Source organism: Capra hircus, chromosome 5 (assembly GCF_001704415.2).
Source record: "Capra hircus breed San Clemente chromosome 5, ASM170441v1, whole genome shotgun sequence".
Classification (NCBI taxonomy): domain Eukaryota; kingdom Metazoa; phylum Chordata; class Mammalia; order Artiodactyla; family Bovidae; genus Capra; species Capra hircus.
Window position 1 is genome coordinate 53,854,093 of NC_030812.1, and position 19,847 is coordinate 53,873,939.

The 19,847-nt window shown below is 42.6% G+C and overlaps 1 protein-coding gene across 1 annotated transcript in view; it reads left to right on the top strand.

The window, feature by feature from the left end:
- The window catches only part of LRIG3 (leucine rich repeats and immunoglobulin like domains 3), a 51,539-nt gene continuing 32,005 nt past the window's right edge, over positions 314-19,847 (top strand). Inside the window, exons 1-3 of the mRNA XM_018047999.1 lie at positions 314-878; positions 6,883-6,954; positions 7,248-7,322. Coding sequence (XP_017903488.1) covers positions 643-878; positions 6,883-6,954; positions 7,248-7,322 — 383 coding nt within the window. The 5' untranslated portion in view covers positions 314-642. The remainder of the gene's footprint in view (positions 879-6,882; positions 6,955-7,247; positions 7,323-19,847) is intronic.

Genomic DNA, 19,847 nt, shown 5'->3' on the forward strand with positions numbered 1-19,847 from the left:
GAACTTAACTTTGCTCCCCTGAAGTGCCCCGAAATACCTCCTACTCCGAAAGCTGGCCTAAAATGTGCTCACTTGTTTGCTCACTCCTTTTTTCTCTTCAGCACCATTTGATATATGTTTCCCAGGACGTAGTGGAGACTTGTAGCCCGAGAGGCTGGAAAATATAACTCCGAATTTCCTACAATCTCAGCTCCACTTTCTCCCGCGCTCCGGCCGGGGGCGGGAACCTTGTTATTGTCACGTGGCCGCGAGGGCTACAGGCCGGGTTGGCCAATGGGCGCGCGCGAGTCTGGGCAACACCGCCCCTCGGCTGCGGCGCACGGCGACTTGGCGCTCCGCTGAAAGGAGGAGGCGAAAAAGTTTCTTTTGCGGGCAAGAAGGGCTTCGGCGCGCGGACGCTGCTCCCACTGCAACTCTGCCACAGCTGGCCGTTGTTTTCGGTTTCCCTGTCGCTGCCCCGGGGCACGAAAGAGCTCTGCTGTCTGGACTGAGAAAAAAGGGGCTTACCTGCGAGCGCGAGAGGGGGGCGCGCGCACGCGGCCCCGAGCGCCGGGCGTCCACTCCCGGCTGGAAGTTGGTGCCGGACCCCGAGTGCGCACCGCCTGCGGAGACCCGGGCCGAGCGAGAAGCTGCGGGACCACTATGGGCGCGCCAAAGCTCCGCGCGCTCGCGGCGGCGCTGGGGCTGCTGCTGTGCGAGGTGCTGGGGCACGCGGGCCCGGCCAAGGGCGGCGGCCTCGAGGCGCTGGGGCCGCCTTCTGGGGTCGGCGCTGAGCACCAGTGTCCGGCTCCGTGTCGCTGCCTCGGGGACCTCCTGGACTGCAGTCGCCAGCGGCTGGCGCGCCTTCCCGAGCCGCTTCCGTCCTGGATCGCTCGGCTGTAAGTATTCTTCCAACGGGCGGAGGGGGAACCGCTTGAGTTTCGGGACTGCAGGCTAGGGGCCAGGATGCTAGGCGCGCAGCAGCTTTTTCCGGGGCACCTCCTCTTGGCCCAGGCCTCGAGCGGCGCCCCGCGGGGATGGAAAAGGAGCTGACCGGGCCTCAGTCCCTCTCCATCCCCCGGCGGTTGGCGGACCGCGCAGGTGGGCCCTGGCCTGCCCCACCCGGCCGCCCTTGGGCCACGGGACGGAGCCACTGACAACTCCCGAGGGCAGAATCTGCGTCCTGCGCGGAGCTCGCCTAGGGGGCTCAGATGCGCGCCTTGCCAGTCCGGGGCGGGAGAGCTGACACCCTTCGGCCGCCCTGATTTCTCTGTTCTCACTTTACGAGTATGATCCTGCGGCTCCACTATAGTTTCTGACAGGTTCAAGTCACCTTTTGCGTTCCCAACACTAGTAATCGAGCGCGCTCTTTCGTTTGGGAAGCCCTTTCAACAGTTATGGCCCTTAACCAAGCAATGGTAGACATCATTTTGTTGTTCTTTACCCTCGCTTAATTTCGCGTTAGTAAATTACATAAATTCCCCTCTTCGACCAAACTGTAGCACATCCCCATTCCGGTAAGAAGTTGGCAAGACTGAGCAATAGATATGGAAGGGAAGGAACTAGAGTTTTTTTCAGAACCGAAGGCGTGATTTCTGTGGTTTCTCAGCGCGACCAGGCGGTTTAGGAGAGAGCGCTGGGTGCTGTTATGCAAGATTTTGGATGCTAGGTATGAAGTCTGAAAAACCTGAAATCACTGCCAACTGCGTGAAAGAACAAGGAAGAAAATGTCGTTTAGTTGGAAAGGCTAATTTTTTCCAAATGTTGTCTCCTTGTTCTCTCCCAGCCCTCGTTTTGTTAAAATTGGGGGACTGGTGCAAAATGTTAACAGTCAAAACTTGTATTTCTTTCTTTCTTTTTAAGTAGCTGTCCTGTTGAAAAAAAGCAAAAGTGCAGTCCATTGTTAACACTCAGATTTGGGCCTAACAGAGTAGTAGTGGAGATTTGAAACTTTTGAAACTTATCAACTATCCTAACATTCCAAATAGTAGTGGTAGAAAGTTTGGACAGGTTGTTTAAAAAACTGTGTTTTTAAATCTCTATGCTCACCGAAGTCTTTTTTTGTGGAATATAGAATTGTCAACTATGGGAAAGCATATGCTTTGTGTTGATGTCGCTTAATTTTTAAAAAAATTTAGAGAGTTTTAGATTGGTATGTAATCTCTTATCGTGGGATGTCTTGTTTAGTAGTTTTTATTACAATTGAAGAAGGAGATAAGGACTTTAACCTAAAACAGGGAGACTTTCAATTAGTTGTGGCTAATTCTGTTCAATTGCCTCTTGTGGAGGTCATGCTGCCTTATTCATGAGATGTGAATGGCTCTATTGACAACATGTGGAACTGAACATTTGAATGACTGGAGGTGAACACTTATAAATAATAGAGGGTTGAGGAAGAATGAACATAGTGCTTCCTGGGGTGTGTTTAGAAGGGCTCAGATCATTCACGTGCTCTAACTTTCAGTCGTTTCCCGAGTTAAGTGACCTGTCGGATCATGCCGGCGTGCAATATATTTTTGTGTGAATGTCTTTTTAAAAAATTGGACGTCTTAAAAAAAAAAAAACTGTAGTGCTCTTGATTAGAAGTTGAGTTAAACCAAAAGGGGCTTGATACCTATTTAAACATTGTCTTAAAAGTAGTTGACCTAATTAGGATTTTGTTTTCCAGATAATTTGGTGGCACACTAAAAACAAATTACAGTTTATTTGGTTAGCACAATTTTTAATTACATTTCCGCCAGCAGTAAATTGTCTCAATACAAGTCCACATTCCTTGAATGTATGTGAAAATAAGTTCCACTTGTGCAAATAAGCGCTAGGTCTGTTGTCGGAAGCCCCACCCTGATCACTCACTGTCGCTCTGTCATTCTTGTACATGTGTGACTTTTAACCAACTTTATAGTTGTCACCAAACCATGTGGTCCAGGTTCTTTATTGTAAATGTTTCTTTTGTTTGTGCCTAAAGCTCTAGAGGTCTCCTCTCTCCACCTTTGAAATGAGCAGAAAAATGCATAGAATTGAGCTTTAACTTCTCTGTTATTTGGTGTTTGGAACAGGAGGCATAAGATAGCTGCTGCTTAAAGTTTACTTAATTAGAAAAGCTTTCCGGTAGACTGGCCCCGAGTTTAGAAATACGTAACAAAATGCATGTTGTTCTTCCCCACATCTTAACTTCCTTTTCCTCAGGTAATTAAGAAAGTCAAAGTTTGCCTTAGAAATATTTCATGAGAGCGTTCTTCAGAAAAAGTTTGGTGCATAGCTTTTGTTTCATTTGTTCAATTGGCAAGTTAAAAATGTAATCTCTTTAATACACATGTGTGTATGTATTTTTTCCACTTTATTCACTTGTGATTTAGGGCCATAAGAATCCCATGGGTGAAAAGTTGAATTGTTTGAGCTGTAAAATAATAATATCACAGTTCTCTTTTTTAAAAAAAAGGAACTTCTAATACTTTAATGAAAGTGGCTCTTAAAACGGTCACTATTTGAAGCATCCCTTACAACTCTCTTTAAAGGCAGACTTGAGTTTACATCTAGACTGTGTGCTTGCAAGGAGTTCTGAACCCAAAGAGGAGGGCTAGTTAGAATATGTTTACTTAGGCAAGGGAGGGAAAACTTGCCCAGTTGTCAGTAAGAGCTTCAAGTAGTTTTAAAACCTCACTGGAATTTCAGAATTATTTGTCTTATCACAACAGAAAGGTTTGCGTTAGCTGAGCTCAGGCCAAAAAAAAAAAAAAAAAGTCTGGAAGGTACTTTGCTGGTGCGACTTCTTTAGTGTCTGCCTGTTATAAATCCTCTGGTCCGTACCAGAACTGGGCCTGGGGTTGGGGGGTAATAGTCCTTCTGGTTTTCACAGCTGTTTTTCTGTATTTTCCAGACGAAAACTTGAACATAGCTGGTTGATTTATGAGTCACTTTGGATCAGTGTCTTAAAACAGCTACAGCCCTGGCTTTTTGTTTTTCAGCTTTCCGGATTTCTGCTGAATTAGCAGCTCTACAGGCCCCAGTGGGGTTGATTAAGAAGCTGTGCCGGATTTGCATTTTAAAATTTGACTTGGAAGTCAGATTTCCAAATGCTAAAAGGAAGAAAATGAGAGCTGGGACCAAATGTTGTCAATGAATTATTTTCATATATATTTACCCGCTTTCTAATATGCAAGAAGAGAGACTTCTCTCTCCTGTGTAGAGTTTGGTTTTCAAGTGTTTGGGCAGCTGAGTTTTGGGTAAATAGTTAACACCTCTCTGCCTCACCACCTTTCCCATTTATTAACCTCATTACAAAAAGTTTTTTTAGAAAAGGTTTCCTGGGGAGGATGTTCATTACTGGAACTCTAAAAACAAAGAATCTGCCTGCCTTACTGACTGTAACGGGATTTCAGAAAACATTGACATTGTATAAGTTGAATCTGTTTTTAGTGGTATTTTTAGTGATCTAGCCATAAAAAACAATACAAGGGAAGATTTACAAAAATGTGACATCCTTGGATCATTTCTGAAACATAAGCCGTATGAAACCTAAAATTAAGTGCATTAAAAGTTTCAAGGCTTCAAGTATTTATTAGCAATAAGAGTCACTTCAGTCACTTCTTTTTCTCTCCCACATATACTGTGGTTTTAATAGTACGCAAAACTCAGGAATGGAAGTATGTTGCAGTAACTGAACTGTTTCAGGCTGCCTGCTCCTGCTTATGGATCAGAAATGAGGGGTCCCCAGCATGTGTTCTCTGAAGACAGTTTCTCATTTTAAAGGTCTTTTGTTGGAGATTTCATCCCACTACTGGTGAGGAGGAAAAAAAGTTGAAGCATTCCATCTTTTTTTAACTTTTATTTTTCTCACAGCGTGGCCCTGAGAAAAATGAAAGAGTGGAATTTTTGTGTTTTTCTCATTAGAAAGGAAATCACCTGTGTGAGCTGGAAATGCCAGATGGGTGCCCCCTTTCCTCTGAACAATAGGGATGCAGCCCAATAGGCTGAGTGCAACGTTCTTTAGTTAAGTGAGTCCAAATGAGCCTTTCTGTTGATTCAGGCTACCTCCCAGGTGAAGGCCTCTTTTCCTTGGTTGTTTTTTTTAAAGCCCGTGGGAAATCTGTGACTGTCTGTGGTGCTAAAAGCACACAGGTTTTTGTCTGAATCCGAATGTGAGTCGTTGGACTCACGGTTTCCTTGATGAACTCCAGATGGACTCGAGCTGGGCTGTGAGGGAAAGTGTCTGGCTCCAGCGTGGGGAGCATGCACGGCAGTGGTTGTAATTGCAGGACTTTTATAGTTTAAAGACTGTGCCAGGTTTTTTTTTTTTTTTCCTTCATGTTATAACTCTACCAGAACGAATCTACTCATGTCTGTTACTGTCCGGTAGGTCTTTGGGCAAACATGTTTCAAATAAAACCTTTGCAAAAAAAAATTACTCTTTTTTTCCTTTTAGGTGAAATAGATCCAGGTTTATTCTCAAAACAAAAAATGCAAAGACTGAAAAAGGATCTCTGATTTCTAATTGTTAGTTAATGAATGTACGCAGAGTAACACTGGGCTTCTCTGAATGTGATTTCTCTGCCTTTTTTTTTTTTTTGGCAGGGGACAGGCAGGGGGAGTGGCATACTTATGTATATAGCACATGGTTCTTGCTCTTCTCCAGTCAAGTTTGGTTATCTCTAACTTGGGTTATTTAAAAATCTTCACTTTTAAACACTGAAGAAATTAATCTGGTAGGATTGGATACACATATTTCAGTGGGAGAGCTTTCGCCCATCCTGTTTGTCAGGCTGGCCTTCAGTAGATGTTCAGCCCTGTCATTTTCTTTAGACCAGTTTGAAGGCACATAGTCAGTATTACCAAGTAAGTATTTTGCCAGATTTTGTTTCGCACTTTGACTCTTGAATGCTGAGCTGATGGCCTGTCCTAGAACACTGAACATGTAGGAGTTTGGTTTTGCTTTCTTTTAAATACTGATGTCCTGTAGAAATGTTACTAAGTTATAAGGAATCTCTGAGTTAGAAGCAGTTTTATTTTAATGATTGAAGAGAAACCTGATCACGGGTTCTGATGATGCTGGGAGGGATTGGGGGCAGGAGGAGAAGGGGACAACCGAAGATGAGATGGCTGGATGGCATCACTGACTCGATGGACGTGAGTCTGAGTGAACTCCAGGAGATGGTGATGGACAGGGAGGCCTGGTGTGCTGCGATTCATGGGGTCGCAAAGAGTCGGCCATGACTGAGCAACTGAACTGAACAGTCTGCTTCACTGTGTTAGGTGGTTGATGTACTTTAAATTACACATTATATTGAGATATTTAGATTTGGGGAAATTCAGGAAAGCAAAGGTTGGGTTGTTTTTACCCTCGCAATACACGCACACACACATACACACACAGAAGTTGGGTTGTTTCCTACCCTCAACACACTCTCACACCCCAGTACTTTAAATAACTCAGTGCCTAAAACCAGGGAAACATGTATGAAAAGCAATTTTTACTTTCTTTGACTGTAATAAGGACTTTGATACTTAGTTTTACGATAATAAAAAGGTTTCTTTAGACATTTTAGTTTCAGCAACCTGCCTAATTAGCCACTTTTCATAAGCTATGACTTCATATCAAGTTGGAAGTGAGGAGATGGCAGGGGGTGGGGAGGGTGAGGCAAAACAGCTAGTTCACAAAGATCTGTTCACCCTGGGCCAAAAACCATCTCCTAAAACATTTGCGGGCTTGGAGCATTTGAATCTGCCAGTCTCCTAAACCAATTTTGTCCTCAGAGTTTGTATTTTGGATTTTGCCCTTTAGTTTATGCACAGGATAGACCAATTGAGAGAGTTCATAAATCCACTCTGTCTTGCACATCATTAAGCACTGTTAGTGATTTTTGGAAACTACTTACAATTTTATTTTTGTTCCCCCCGCCCCAACAGGGACTTAAGTCACAACAGATTGTCTTTCATCAAGGCAAGTTCCTTGAGCCACCTTCACAGCCTTCGAGAAGTGTGAGTTCAGCTCTTTCCTGTTTGAGGTTTGAATCAAATATATTACCCATCACAGTATTTGATTGTAAAGGGTATTTGGGTTACGATAATTATTGGGTTGACCAAAAAGTTCATTCGGGTTTTTCCATACCATCTTACAGAAAAACTGGAGTGAACTTTTTGGCCAACCCAATATTTAAAACCTTTAACTTGGGAGAGGGATCTTTCAATGAATTTATAATGTTTTCACCTTTATGGAATACAGATTGTGTAATCAGCTTCTCTTTCTCTCTTTCTCTCTCTGGCATTTATAGGAAACTGAACAACAATGAACTGGAGACCATTCCAAATTTAGGACCAATTACAGCAAACATTACGCTTCTCTCCTTGTAAGTGGATATTAGAAGGATTTCACATGTATGTTTGCATGGACCGTGGGGAGCAGTTTCATATGGGTTAGACTACAGATCTTACAAGCACAATATGCTTCCTTTAAACTGGTTAACTTGTTTCCCAGCCCCTCTCTCTCTTTCTCTCACTCCTAAATTTTGAGTATCATTGTAGCAAGGATGCTTTATACATTGCTATCCTTCGCTGCTGTGACCTCCAAGATTCAGAGAAGCCACCTTCACACGCCAGAGATGTGTGTTTGATTATGGTAGTCTAGGACTTAAACTCTGGTATCGCTCAATGGTTGGCATGGGATCTATAGATCCAGCATTATATAGTTCTGTGGAGAATAAGCTATTTGGGGAGGAGAAATGGAGTTGAAAGCATTGGGGTATCCTCTTTTATGTGTGGCACCTGCAGTGGAAATCAAGTTGAGAAACATCAAATCAAACTATCCACTTTATACAGTTAAAATTCAATAGGTGATTAAGTTAGAAATATCATTGCATGTCTTTTTGCATATCTGAGTTTTCAAATAAGATTAAAATTGTGTTACATTTTTCTGTATTATTAGGTCATGATGTGTTTATACTTACACATTGGAGATGTTTTAGAATAATTTTGACTTTCAGCCTTTAAAGTCATTTCGAAGGAGCATGGTTTGATTTCTGAAATGAAGTAGTTTACCACATCCATCTTGATTAATTTAAAAATACATTTAAGCCACTGAAGTTAAAAATGTTTTCCTTCTTTAAACAACTTAAGGGAAAAAAACACCATTGTTAGTTGCATCTGGGAAAGGTGTTGGGAGGGTTGAAATTATACAGTAAATTTCGGGAAAGCTGTTCAATTAATTAAAGTGATCACTACCCAATTGCTTACATCTGGTGATTTATAGAGGTTTGTTTTTACTGAGAGCCCAGGTCAGCTAAGTCACGGGTGCAGCCGCTGTGTCTGCTTTCCTCTGTTTGAATAAGAACTGAGTGACATTTGATACTGATGTGGTTTTTCCAAAGATCAGAAACAGAGAGGAATAAAAAAAAAAAGTTGGTATTTGACAAATAAACACTGAATTTAAAGAAAGATTTTTATGCTAGCGTACATACCGGTTTTGTCTTTCCCAATTGCTTAAAATGTTGGAGTCTGAATGGAGCACTGCTTTTGGTGTCTTTAATATCTTTTGCTGTTCTCATTTGACCAAGGGGGCCTATTTAAACCCCAGGGAATGACACTTCTTTGCCCCGCTGTCCTTGCCCTGTGTATTGGCAGATCCTGTCAGCATGTTGAAAGGGTCTTGAGGGTCGTTGCATGCTTCATGGTTGAGAGGGTCTGCAGTGGGGTTTTAGAATCTGGGTGGGTTGAGGAAAAAACAGTATTCATTTGGGCATGGTATAGAGTTGAAAGCGAAAGAACTTGTAAGGAAATTAGAAAGTTCTATCAGAAGTAAATAACCTGGTGGTTTTACATTTTAAAGCTATAATTTTGTAATTAGAAAACTGAAATGACATCTGGAAAATTAGAAACCTTCAATATTTGAGCTCTTCTCTGTTTTGTTTGCCTTTCACCTTAGTGAATGCTGAGTAATCTTTCCTGAATTTGAATAATCTCACTTTCTTTTCCCTTAATTTGTTGTAGTGCATCTAACCAGGGGTTGCTTTGTTTCTCCAATAAAATGGTAGATCCTGTTTATTACCTAGATTACATAGACTCTGTAAAGAGTAATTTACCTCATGGGCCTGCTAATTCAATGTGCATAGTAAAAATTGTTTTTATACTTATGAAGTGTCTTGAAAAATTTACTTTCCTGGCTGTTCTCCTCTATAAATGTTTTGTTTTCTTCTGTAGGCTTTTTTTTTTTTTTTTTGTAATACACAGTCATTGTTTCTAAAGCACTGTTAATTTCTGTCTGGCATAGGGTAGACTGTTTTAGTTTATATAGATGCACTTGAAAAATAACCAGAGCTGAAAGTCAGTACTTAAATACATTTCTGAAATTTCAAAAAAAGAAAATTGTTAAACTGCATAATGTGGCTCAGATTGGAAATTTGCTATGGCACCACCATTAAATCCCATATCTTTTCAGTAGGTCCCCAAACTGTTTAACTTCTGTTCAGATTTTTAAAGAAACATTTTGTGAGGGAAGACATTTTTCTGGGTAATTTGTACAAGTTAAATAATTTGAAGATGTGTTAAAAAAAAAAACTCAATTGTAGTCTTGAGCATAAGATTTTTAAAATTTTTATTTATTTATTTTTGGGCTTCACTCGGTCTCTGCTGCTGCACGTGGGCTTTGTCTAATTGCAGGGAGCAGGGACTACTCCCTTGGTGGTGCTCAGGCTTCTCCTTGTGGCTTCGAGCTCTAGAGTGTTCAGACTTCATTAGTTGTGGCACGTGGTCTTAGTTGCCCCATGGCACGTGGGATCTTCACTGACCAGGAATTGAACCATGTCTCCTGCATTGGCAGGCAGACTTTTAACCGCTGGACCACCAGGGAAGCCTGAGCCTGAGGTTCAATGTCAGTGCCCATACACTCGCTGCTCTGTGTGGTGGGGGCTCCTCCTAGCTGGGGAGGTTGGACGCAGGGAAGACTCTGCCTGGTAAGAGCCTCCTCTTCTCTCAGCCACAAGAGCCAGCAGCTAATATTGGGTCAACTGTCACCCCTTGGCCAGAGATGATTTCAGCCAGGGACCAGTTCTGGTAATGTCAAGGAAGCCTGGTAAAATGCCAGCATCTTGGGATGATGGGTGGATGAGCACTGAGCTTCCCCTCTAGCAAAGCTCATCACCATATTAGCAAACTTTCAGGATGTGAGAGACCTGAATAGGCTTGCTTTCCTCTGAATCCCACAAAGCACTAGTTCAAAGTCTGACATGCTAGGAGCAAAATGTGGTTTGTGTTCTGTTTGCTTTTCCTCATTTCCTAGCCACACATGGCAGGATGGTATACTTTAAGGGAAGAAATGGAATAAATTTTTGGAATGAGCATATTCTGTACTAAAACTGTTGACCTGGCATAAGCAAGGTGATTTTATCAGATGTAATAGTTCTTCTGGCTTCTTGTCATGTGGCATAAGCTGTCCAAGCATTGGATGTTTTTGTTTTTCTCTTTTTGGGGGGAGCAGACATGGGAGATCTTATTAGTTCGCCTATCAAAGATCAAACCCAGGCCCCTTGCACTGGAAGTTGTGGCAGTCTTAACTACTGGACTGCCCGGGAAGTCGCACATTGGACATTTTTGAAACCTGTGGCCTAAGTTAGGGCAGATTTGAATCTGTAAGTTATGTAGCATTACTGTTGAACCAAAGAGGCCTTATTGGTCATTCAGTAGAGCTAGTTGGGTCTTATCTTGATTGATGGTTTATATGTTACTGTCCAAAATGCAGATGCTTTGCCTGGTATCTTAAGACCTGAAAAGATTTAAGTCAGGGAATGTCAAAGATGTACCTAGGTTAATGCTTTTTGGTGGGGCCCAAGTAGATCCATTTAAGACATCTACCTTGCTGAGACTCTGCTATTACATAAATATTTCTGAATTACTGATAGAGTCAGCTTATCATGACCAAACAAGCCTTTTCTCATTATCATCTCAAAAGTGGATCATTTCTCTGAAGTCCATCCTTTTCTTCATAACCTGTCATTTTCCCAGAGATGACAGTATCATCCTTCTAGGGAGGTTATCATAAATATTGATCACGTTGCCAGTGGGACCTCACATGTGTGATCTATGGATGATGGACTGCCATTGAAGAGATTTAAAGAAAAGTGAGATGATCAATTTTGCCGTTGGAAGATATCACTCAGACTCTAGTGTAGAAAATGGCAGTGGCCAGAAGATGCTAAGTGCTGGGGAGAGAGGATGTAAAGGAGTGTGTGTGGTAGACAAGGAGGGGGGTTTACAGTTTTAAATGGGATTGAAGGGAGCGGCTCTCTGGGAAGGTAACACTTGGTTCAGAGCCTGCAGGTGAGGGAGGGAGTCATGAGAAGTGTCCTGAGTGGTATATGGGGGGAAGAAGGGGCCCTGTCCTTAAGCCTCCCCTGTCCTGTTCCAGTCCCTTCTTGCCTTGTATATTCACCTGTGACATGGCCATAAAATGATTTTGTCTTATTTTCCTCCTCTATCATGATGCCTCTGGGGTTGACTCTTATTTTCCCTAGTGCTTAATGCAGGTTTTATGGCATACATACATACATACATACATGCACACATGCGTGCTCAGTCGCTTCAGTAGTGTCTGACTCTTTGCGACCGTATGGATTGGAGTCTGCCAGGCTCCTGTCCATGGGGATTCTCCAGGCAAGAATCCTGGAGTGGGTTGCCATGCCCTCCTCCAGAGGATCTTTCCAACCTAGGGATCGAATCTGCCTCTCTTATGTTTTCTGCATAGGCAGGCAGGTTCTTTACCACTAGGGCCACCTGGGAATCCCCCATGGCATACAATCAGTGTTTAATTAATATATGAATTGAATTAGGGAGTATTTATGGAACAGCACCTATACTTAGTAGTATTCATAGTAGTCCATAGCAAAGGCTAAAAATTTACAGTGGAGATAAAGAGTACCTGTATCTTACTGATGTTCAGTTATGCATGCTTGGCAATGAATAAAATAATTGATAACAACCACAGTAATAATGATTAAAGGAAAGAAAAACACAAGAGAATTTAAGTAGCCAAAGGATTCAACTCACCAATCTTAAGTGGTGATCACATGTCCTGGAGTGTGTGTGAAATGAAAGTGTGCAGTAGATAAAAGCTCCCTTTCTGTTTGTCTTTCTCAGTTTGTCTGTCTCAGCCCATGGAGGATGACTTTGGTCTTTAGAAATAGAGATGTTTTCTAGCCTGTTGGGCCTGAAATGCATGTGAATGAACTATTTCATCATGGCTTGAAGTAAAAATTCAGAATACAAAACCACAAAACACAAAATTGATCTATCCAAACACCAAAGGGAATTATTGAGACACAGGATACATGTCTGCATAAAAATACCTTTGCTAGTGGTTCAAGGGCTTCCCCAGTGGCTCAGTGGTGAAGAATCCACCTGCAATGTAGGAGACACAGGAGAAGGGATTTTGATCCCTGGGTTGGGATGATCCCCTGCAGTAGGAAATGGCAACCCATTCCAATATTCTTGCCTGGAAGATTCCATGGACAGAGGAGCCTTGCAGGCTGCAGTCCTTGGGGTCATAAAGAGTTGAACGCAACTGAGCACACGGTGGTGATGCTAGGACCTGCTTGCCAGTGCAGGAGATGTAAGAGGCACAGGTTCAATATCTGGGTCAGGAAGATCCCCTGGAGAAGGCCATGGCAACCTACTCCAGTATTCTTGCCTGGAATATTCTTGAATAAATGAAATGTACAGGGGAGCCTGACAGGCTACAGTCCATCAGGTCACAAAGAGGTGGACGTGACCCAAGCGAGTTGGCACACACATGCATGAGCATATGTTGTTTGTGGATTGGATTGGATCACTTGGATAAGGGTTCAGGGGTATATCAATCATAGATGATTCCCCCGCCCCCGACACACCCACCCCATCCACCCTGCCCTGGGCTTCAGAACCTGATGCTGCCTGAGATGTGGTACCATGTCATCACATGTCCTCCTGCATGGGAGATGCTTTGGGGTGCAAGAAGGTATGAGAGTCCCACCTTCCCTCAGAGGTCTGGTCAGATTTATATGCTACAGACAATAATCCAGGGTAATAGGGAGTCTTAGCAATTCCTGTGGCACGAACAGTTGTTCTTGCAGACTTTGGAGAATGGTGATGACCTTTCTTTCTTCAGATATGAAACTCCCACCAGTGCAGTCTGTGTGGTTCTCCTTGCCATTTGTCACCCGTCTCACCCAGGGTAGGACTCATGTCTGTTCCCTCAGCAGCCTCGTCCTTTCTCTGCCACATAGGAGGTTCTGATTAAACATCTCAGTGGACGAGAGAGCTCTTGTGCAGAAGTAGAGCTGTGAGCGAGGAATGGGGCCCCCAGGTTTCCTTTGACTCACGCTAATGACCCACCTGACCTGAAGCAGAGCTAATGAACTCTGCTTTGTTTATCAGGAGGAGCAGTGTAGATGTCTGCTAGTCCACCTCGTGTGGTTCCGGTGAAGCATCAAATGTCAGGTTGTACATGAAAGGACTCAGGACAGCGTGAGCGGCTGCAGCTGCTGCTGATACAGTCAGAGTGCACTGGGGAGTGGAGAGGGGGCCCGTGCGCCGTGGAGTCTAAAACAGGAGGGTCACAGGAGGAAGGAAGAATTTAGAAACATTATCCTGCAGGCAATAAATGAGGGAGGGAGAGAGAGCTTGGCATTTGGGATGAGAGGTTAAGGAAAACTTTTGCTCTCTTCAAATAGTTAAAAAAAAAAAAATCAGTGAGCATTCAAATAAGAGCCTCCCTGGTGGCTCAGTTGGGAAAGAATTTTCCTGCAATGCAGTAGATCCAGGTCTGACCCTGGGTTGGGAAGATCCCCTGGAGGAGGAAATGGCAACCACTCTAGTATTCTTGCCTGGGAAATCCCATGGACAGAGAAGCCTGGCAGGCTATAGTCCGTGGTGTCACAAGAGTTGGACATGACTTAATGGCTAAACCAAGACCACCCTCAACTACAATTAATAAATGAACAATATTCCCAGCCTGAAGGTTTACATAACTGTAAGAGGGATTCAGAGCACATTCTCCAATGTGCTGCATTGTTTAATGGGTCAGTCGTGTCTGACTCTTTGTGACCCCATGGACTCTAGCCTACCAAGATCCTCTGTCCATGGGATTTTCTAGGCAAGAAGACTGGAGTGGGTTGCCATTTCCTTCTCGAGGGGATCTTCCTGACCCAGGGATAAAACCTGTGTCTCCTACATTAGCAGGTGAATTCTTTACCTCTGAGCTTCTGAGGAAGCTCTATGTTTTTAATGCTGGAGAACAAAGAAACACTTGGGCTCTGCTGTGCAGGGGCTTTGAATAAATGTAATGGGCAGACACAGTAAAGAATAAAGACATCTCCGAGGAGGAGATGCCTTGGATGATAGAAGCAGAGGAAGGCTGTCCTGTCAGTGTGTAGAGTGAAAGGGTGAGTTAAGGTCTAAACCTGAAAGGAGATTGGGTACTTTGACAGGGGTCGGCTCAAGTGTTTTACAGGTTTGGGGAATAGCTGACTTTTTTTTAAAGCAGGGGAATAAAATAACTACAGTTCAATTTAGCACAGATTCTGCTTCTCTACTGTTTTTCAAGTAGTCATTAATCGGTGTTCATATTCAGAGTCAAGGGCCATAGTCAACTCAGTAATGCAGCTTTGATAATTAGCAGTTATGATTTGCCAGATGCCTCTTATCCATCCACCTTTAGGGCCGTCTGTCCGCTGAGCCCTGCTATGTGCGAGGGCCACACGTCTAGTTTTCCACCAAAGGAAATTGACGTGGAGTGGGAATCACGTGAGCCTTGACTTCAGTATGCTAAAAGGAGTGGAGCTGAACCAATGCCTAGAAGTCAAATAATGCAGTGTGACGTCTGTGTATTGGATCCAGAACTGTATCAAGTGCAAATTCTTCCCATGAGCATGCATTTCTCGTTATATTCCCAAAATCAGATTAATGAAGAATCAGTTTGGGAGGCTTAAGAGACTATTGCCTGGTTTCTTGGCACAGAGTTTATTTAAATGATTCATCACATTCAGTTTATACCTTTTAAAGTATATTGATATTTTAATAGCCCACAGCTCAGAAACAAAGCTGCTTGTGGGAAAGGCAAGCATTTTTATATGGTTTCAAGTGATGGTGTAGCTAAGTAATTTTATAACCATGAGGTGAAAGCTCAAAGGTAAAAACAATTTTGTTTTTATTTGTTTGTTTAATCAAAGTCTGTATAAGTTAGTATTTGAAACGAGGTCATCAGTTTCTCATATAAATTAAGGGAAATTGTGGAGAAGCTTCAGCCAAACTTAGAACTTAAATTTCTGGGGAATCAGGCTTCTGATAAAGTGGACACAAACTGTATCCCATCTTTACCTACATGTGAGTGTAGATAAGCCTAAAGAATTTGCACCTTAACTGAAAAATTCATCCCCAAATGTGTGCTCTCCATATGAGAATAAAAAGGACCAGTGTCTTCATGTGAAGGATATTGCATTCGAGGACCACCACCTTCACCAGTGCAAACAAACCAGACATTATTGTGTTTCATGGCAGTGAGCTCCCTAAGCCCAAGTCTTACAAAACAAACACATAAGCATCTTAATATGATAAGTTGTAATCTTTTATTAGATTTTAAAATGTTTATATGTTATTTTGCACACAAAAGAGCTTACTGTACACAGAGCCATATGTGTAATACTCTTAAGTTTATCCTCACTTTTAGTCATAAACTGATCCTCAGAATACACGTTTGCTAGGTTTTTGAATTTCGATTTACAATGGCTGTGTTTGAAACATAAATATGTGATCATGACTTGGCTCTTTAAACCCTTTAGGAATTTCTCATTGCTCTTGGGTCATGAGCAAGCAAAAATCCCTCTCAAGATAAGCAATGCTCTGCGTGACCTGAGTCTTCTTTTCCCATTGAGTCTTCTCTAGAATCATTTCTCACTTCTAGGAATGTGCCAGCTTGTTCCTGCCTCAAATCCCTTTACCTGGAATGTTCACTCTCCCCCAGCTTTTGCTAAGTCCTCCTTCCACGTTGTTACATCTGCTCTATTTATAGTGTCTACCTTGTTATATATTCAGTGTCTTTTTTTTTCTGTTGTATATTTGTGATTCTTTCATATCCATTTCCCCCATCAGAGTGAAACCTTACAAAAGCTGCGATGGTGTCTTTCTTCATCCCCATTGTTACCCTGCTATGGAACTCAGCGCCTGGCATATGGTAAACAGTCCATGTTTGTTGAATGAATGACTAAATTAGTTTCCCAGTTCAAATTAACATACAGTTAATTGCAAAGGAAACTAGTCAGTTAACTCTTTTGTTCTTATCTCTCTGTACACACTTAAAATTGTTATTATTAACAGAACTTATTTCCAAAGTGACAGCATTCTTAGATTTGACTTGGTGGCCCATTGGGCACGTTTCTTCAATGGTGGTTTAGGAGCCCATAAAATTGACCCCCTAGCCCTCAAACTTGATTTTCCAGTATAGCTTGCTGTAAGAGCTCCTATATTACCGGTGTTTATCCTGAACCTATACCATTTTCTCATCCTTTCCCTCAATTTTACATTAGCCTTTTGTTGGCTGCTTTGAAGTATCAAATGCAACTCCTGCCAGAGACCTCTCTCTGCTGAATGAGGCTTTTGCTGCCAAGACAGACAAAACAGTAAAGTTACAGCCGGTTGCTTTTCATATTTGGGGAGGCAAGACTGAGCATGTGTCTCTCTCCTGGCCTCATTACTTTTCCTCCTTCTCTTCCTTCTTTCACAGTCTGTGCTGTCGTCCATAGTCAAGACGCTCAGGCTCTCGTCGTTGGTTAGAGAGACCAGAACAATGCCACAGGGCTCTGGCCAGCACCTCCCTTTCTCTCTCTGTCTGCAAGTTGCTTAATTACTAAATTTAAAACATGAAAAAAGGGGCAGTTATAAATATGAGCACCTCCTTGCTAGCACTTCCAAGTAACTGCCTTGCTTCTCCTTCCCTCTCCAGAAACCTTTAGCTGATAGAGTAGTCTCTAGAGTGAGATTGAAGGCAGCGTAAAATATGAAGGTAATATTCGCGGCAAGTACCATCTAGCACAGGATAAGCCTGGTATACATTCTTGGACTGTCAGGTTTACTGTGGGTAAGCAATTTTAAATGGTTTCATAACAAAACAAACATAAAGAGTTAGAATAAAAATGAGCATAACTTTTTTAGAAAAAGTAAGATGCTTTTGTATTTCATCACCGATGGCCGTGATGTCCTGCACAAGGTATTGACCTGGGAGAGAGGGGCAGTACTCTTTAAAGACAAATGCATGTTTACAGAATCAGGACATTCGTCAGTTCACCATATAAATCCCTCTCTTCTTTTATTCTCCTCCTATCTATCTTGCTTTCACTTCGTCACCATCCATATGTAAATATCAGTAAAAATGTGAGGGAAATGCTTTGCTAGATTATGTTATCGGTCAGAACCCGTGTCTTGTTAGTCTTGAGTGTTCGCATGCAATCTTTGTAACTTTGAATTAGAAGAGACATTTCTCCCTGTGGAGAGATCTCTGGAAGAGAGATTATCCAGCTTCCTCTTCAGCACTTTCAGGGACAAAAGCTCACTCCTGCATGAGGAGCCATTCCATTAGGAATAGTTTTAATTGTTGGGAATCTTTATCTGTTAAGCTGGGCTCTTTCTCTCAACAGCTTCTTCCTCTACTCCTAGTTCTGTGCACTGGGGAGAGCAACTCCAGTCTATTTTCTGCGTTCAAGCACTTACAAGTCTTAACTTATCAGGGCTGCTTAAAGCTTGCTCTTCCAGCACAAGTTCCAATTCCCATCTTCTAGATGACAAGGGGTCTAGACCAGTGCAGCACAGGAGCGCTTTCTGTGAAAATGGAAACGTGTGTGGTCCACCACGGTGTGGCCTCCACGTGTCCCTGCTGCTGCACACATGGAGATGGCACGTGTGAAATGTGGCTGGTGTGACTGAGGAATGGAACTTTACATTTTATTTAAAGAGCCACACGTGGCCTGTGGCTATTGTGCTGATAGTGCAGATCTAGACCCTGGAAGCCTTCCCCTCACACTCATCCTCCAGGACGATGCTAAAACCCAGTGCTCAGAGCAAAATAACTGAGGTGTGGCCTAGTGCAGAATATGGTGGATTGTGTCTCTTGACCAGAATATGGGATGTTAATGAAGCATAAGATTAAATTAGCTTTTTAAGGACTGTGATGTATTGTTGGCTCATATTGAGTTGTGGTCAGCCAAGATCCCCAAGTTTATTGTCATTGTCCTAAGACCTGCCTCCAAGTAGGCCTTTATAAATGTTTGATTAAAAATTCAAAACACTGCCTTTCTCCAGCTTAATTTCTCTAGTTTCTTCTAGACTCTCATTTTAGTCTGTTGAGAGGCTCGAGATCATGACACTTGATTATTGACATTTCTATCTGTATTCATACACACATGGACAGCAGACTTAGCAGCAGCCACTTAGCGTCTTCCCCAAAGGTCCGTGCCAGTCTGTGGCTAAAAGACTCAGCATGTGAAGTCACTTGCCTATAGGATCAGTACCACCACGTGTACTTTCTCTTGCTCACAAGGACAAGTTAAGTACTTTATTAAACCAAAACATTCTGTGATGTTCCTAGTCCATTGGTCTGTGGACCGTATCAGAAAAAATAAAGTGACTTTCATTTAGCCTGATGTGTTCATACAGGATGAATCCTCTGTATGATAGCTCTTTATTAATTTGACGTTCAGAATGATGATGCCATGTTTTCTGGTTCATAGTATCATCCTAGGGTAAAATTTACATAGGCTAATATTTTTGTTAGAATATCTTAAGTTGAATGATGTTTTGCTAAAAAAATTACAGTAACTTTTATGAAGGAAGGTTTTATTTTGGTTTTTAGGGAAAGGCTGGTTTTATTCACTGATCAGATGCCTATTGAAGACATCCCATAAGGCCTAGTGGACTGAGCACTTTTGCTTCACTCTGCTCTAATCAAGAACCCCCTTAAAATGAAAATGAAGGACTAAAGTGCACACAGACAGGAATAAAGACAAACAGGAGGGGAGACAGTCCAAACAAAAGATGCCACAACAATTTTTCAAGCAAGAGCACGAATTGCAAATGGCTTAGTGAGAGTGGATCCCAAAATAAACACTTTTCTTGCTGCAAAAATGCTTCTCTGAATGCTTCAGGAATTCAAAGCCAGTCAAGAAAGGGGTGCAGGCTAGGACTGAAACTGGGGGATTGGTGAAATGGACCTCCAGATTCCCCCTCCAGAACTTAAAGCCAAGTGACCGCCCTTCCTTTAACAGAGGCAGAAAACTGGAAGTTTACTTTCTAGAGATTTGAAAAAACTTCTTGGGGATATGGGGCACAGGCCCAGCTGGGGCTAGGGGTGAGGCTTGAGGATAGCATCTTCTGCAGTCAGGGAAGTTAAGTCCAGTCTGGATATGAAGGTGACGGTCCTCTCAGGTTATGTTTCTGTTCACCTTCCTATAGACTAGCCGTCAGGCTTATTTCACCAGCCTTGAGGCTGGAGGGCTTGAGCCATCAGACGGATGTGTGTGGATCCATTGTGAAACACCCTGCTCAGCCAGCTTTTGGGGGCTGCTTTTCACTAAATATGAGCAGATAGCCAGTGATCCCTGGCTTTTTTTTATTATTAATTTTTATTGGAGTATAGTTGCTTTACAATGTGGTATTAGTTTCTATGACACAGCACAGTGAATCAGCTATATGTATACATATATCCCCTCCCTTTCGGATTTCCTTCCCATTTAGGTCATCACAGAACATTGAGTAGAGTTCCCTGAGGTATGCGGTAGGTTCTCATTAGTTACCTACTTTATACATAGTAATCATTGATAGAATTCCTGTAAATAGAGTCAGGGTCTGAAATACATGGGAAA